Source organism: Cucurbita moschata, unplaced genomic scaffold, assembly GCF_002738365.1.
Source record: "Cucurbita moschata cultivar Rifu unplaced genomic scaffold, Cmos_1.0 Cmo_Scf00062, whole genome shotgun sequence".
In the NCBI taxonomy this organism is placed as follows: Eukaryota; Viridiplantae; Streptophyta; class Magnoliopsida; order Cucurbitales; family Cucurbitaceae; genus Cucurbita; species Cucurbita moschata.
The window spans coordinates 1,009,629-1,011,748 of NW_019268578.1; the positions used below are offsets into that span (position 1 = coordinate 1,009,629).

Below are 2,120 nucleotides of genomic sequence, written 5' to 3' on the forward strand. Positions count from 1 at the left end.
TTTTTTTTTTTTTTTTTTTTTTTTTTTTTTTTTTTTTTTTTTTTTTTTTTTTTTTTTTTTTTTTTTTTTTTTTTTTTTTTTGAAGATTTGTGAAGTTGCAAACTGTCAACTTTCAACAATAATAATTTTACTAATGAACTGAAAACAGCGTCATGCTACACTATCTTCAACTGAAGATGGAAAGGTAAATCACCTGGTTCATGTCTATGGTCTGCAGAGCTTGTCCACGAGTGAAGATAATGGCATGATTTTGATTCTCAGGTTTTCCTTCACCGATTGCCGTTGGAGGACCTGGAAGCTTGATTCTATAGATTTCCTATATGCATGGCAGGGAATTAGAACTGCAACATCTAGGGAAAGTTCTAAAAAATTAACTCCCTGCTCCTACACTTCAATGAGAAACATAACCAAGACACCTATATTTCCACTTGGCTACAGATAAAGGCTGAAGGATGAACATGATTCTCATTATGAATTGTTCAAAGAAGTAAAATAGAAGAATACGATAGCTCAAATTTTATAATAAAAAAATTACTTTGTCAAATCAAGCCCAAAGCTCCACGTATTTGTTTTTTAATTCTAACCTTGAACAGGAATAACTTCTTTATAAGAACTATATCAGAATCCTAGGTAGAAAACAAAATTGTAAAATAAATGTGGCACATTGCATACATAATTGGAAGTAACCAGTAAGAGGTTGCATCGTAATATAACAGCGGGTGAGTAAAATTTAGAAGCCACTCTCCTATACCTCATCTAATTTATCACCTCCCTTCACAAGAACTGAGAAATAAACCTTCTGGGGCTTTCCATTCACTGTCTCATCTCTTTCATCTATGTAAGCAACACGTAGAGATGGATACCTGCACAGTTTTTATTTTATTTATATCAACTAATAAACAGGCTGAACTTTTAGGTGACCGCAGTAAATTGTAAAGGCTAGCACTGCATATTAACATCTGACTCACGTTAACATCAGATTGAGAATATTATTATAGCAACTCCGATCACGAGCATCATCAGACTTCTTCTGGGCACCATAGATTTGGCATGAGACAACATAAGTGAATTTTAGATCAACCAGAGCTTGTGCACGATCAAGGAATGCTTTCCTCTCCTGATCATTCAAGTCCAAGTTCCGATAACCACCAGCTGCCAAGTAAATAAGACAAATCTCAAAGTTAAGTATATCAATTACTCAGTTTGGGAATGAATCAGGCTTAGAATCTGAATCTCATGCTAACAGAAAATATAGAATAAAAAACGTACTATTCTCCCCAGCAAATTCCAGAAAGAATTGAAGCTGAAGCGCATCACGGTAGTACATCATACCACGAACTGATGAACCATCAAGATTTATAGATGTTGTAAGAATTAAGGTTAGGATCCATAAATTTTAACACAGAAAACGAGAGGAGAAGAAATGGGGGATTTCTTTCAACCTGTTCTTGATAATGTCTGCCCTCTGTAGGATACCCAATGGCGTATTGACTCCATCCTCTCCTTTTCAGCATATCCAAGTTTTGGATCTCTAATTCGCTCCAGAAAGTTGGTCCATTCATCTAGTATGCAATCAAGCAAGTGTAAGTTTTTGTCCATGGCATTAAATATAAAAGAAAAAGCAGGAGGATGAAGCTCACCAGGATATATTTTTTGGAGATAGAACAAAGTTGATATTCCATCCTCATTTTCTTTGTTGAGTTCCTCGTCAGAATAAAGGACGTCTTCTTTGTAATAAGGAGTTAAAACACTAATCATAAATCAGCAAAGAAAATGAGTTATCAAAGCAGAAGGTGATATAGAAAAACAATAATATAAACTGCAATTCAATAGACAACATCAAGTAAAATGCTAAAATGAAATACTTGAGATAGTGATCAAGAGAGAAAAAGAGAAAGCGCTCATTAAAGAATCTCTTTTATGAGGCTTAAACCACCATTTTTCCGCCAAGACCTACTCCAACTTTTAAAGCCTCAACGTAACTTTTCCTTAATAGCAATGGAAAATTGTTCAGGGAAAAAAGGACGACAGAAAGTTATTAAGTTCTCTCTTTATCCTTCCTTTTTTTTTTTTTTTTTTTTTTTTTTTTTTTTTTTTTTTTTTTTTTTTTTTTTTTTTTT

The 2,120-nt window shown here is 33.5% G+C and overlaps 1 protein-coding gene across 1 annotated transcript in view; it reads right to left on the reverse strand.

Annotated features, from left to right (window-relative positions):
- Nucleotides 1-2,120, reverse strand: part of LOC111437035 (callose synthase 7-like) — a 22,749-nt gene that overhangs the window by 4,033 nt on the left and 16,596 nt on the right. Inside the window, exons 29-34 of the mRNA XM_023074860.1 lie at nt 1,641-1,750; nt 1,443-1,562; nt 1,270-1,338; nt 969-1,152; nt 752-863; nt 194-316 (exon numbers count right to left, since the gene is read on the reverse strand). Of these exons, the coding sequence (XP_022930628.1) occupies nt 194-316; nt 752-863; nt 969-1,152; nt 1,270-1,338; nt 1,443-1,562; nt 1,641-1,750 (718 nt within the window). The remainder of the gene's footprint in view (nt 1-193; nt 317-751; nt 864-968; nt 1,153-1,269; nt 1,339-1,442; nt 1,563-1,640; nt 1,751-2,120) is intronic.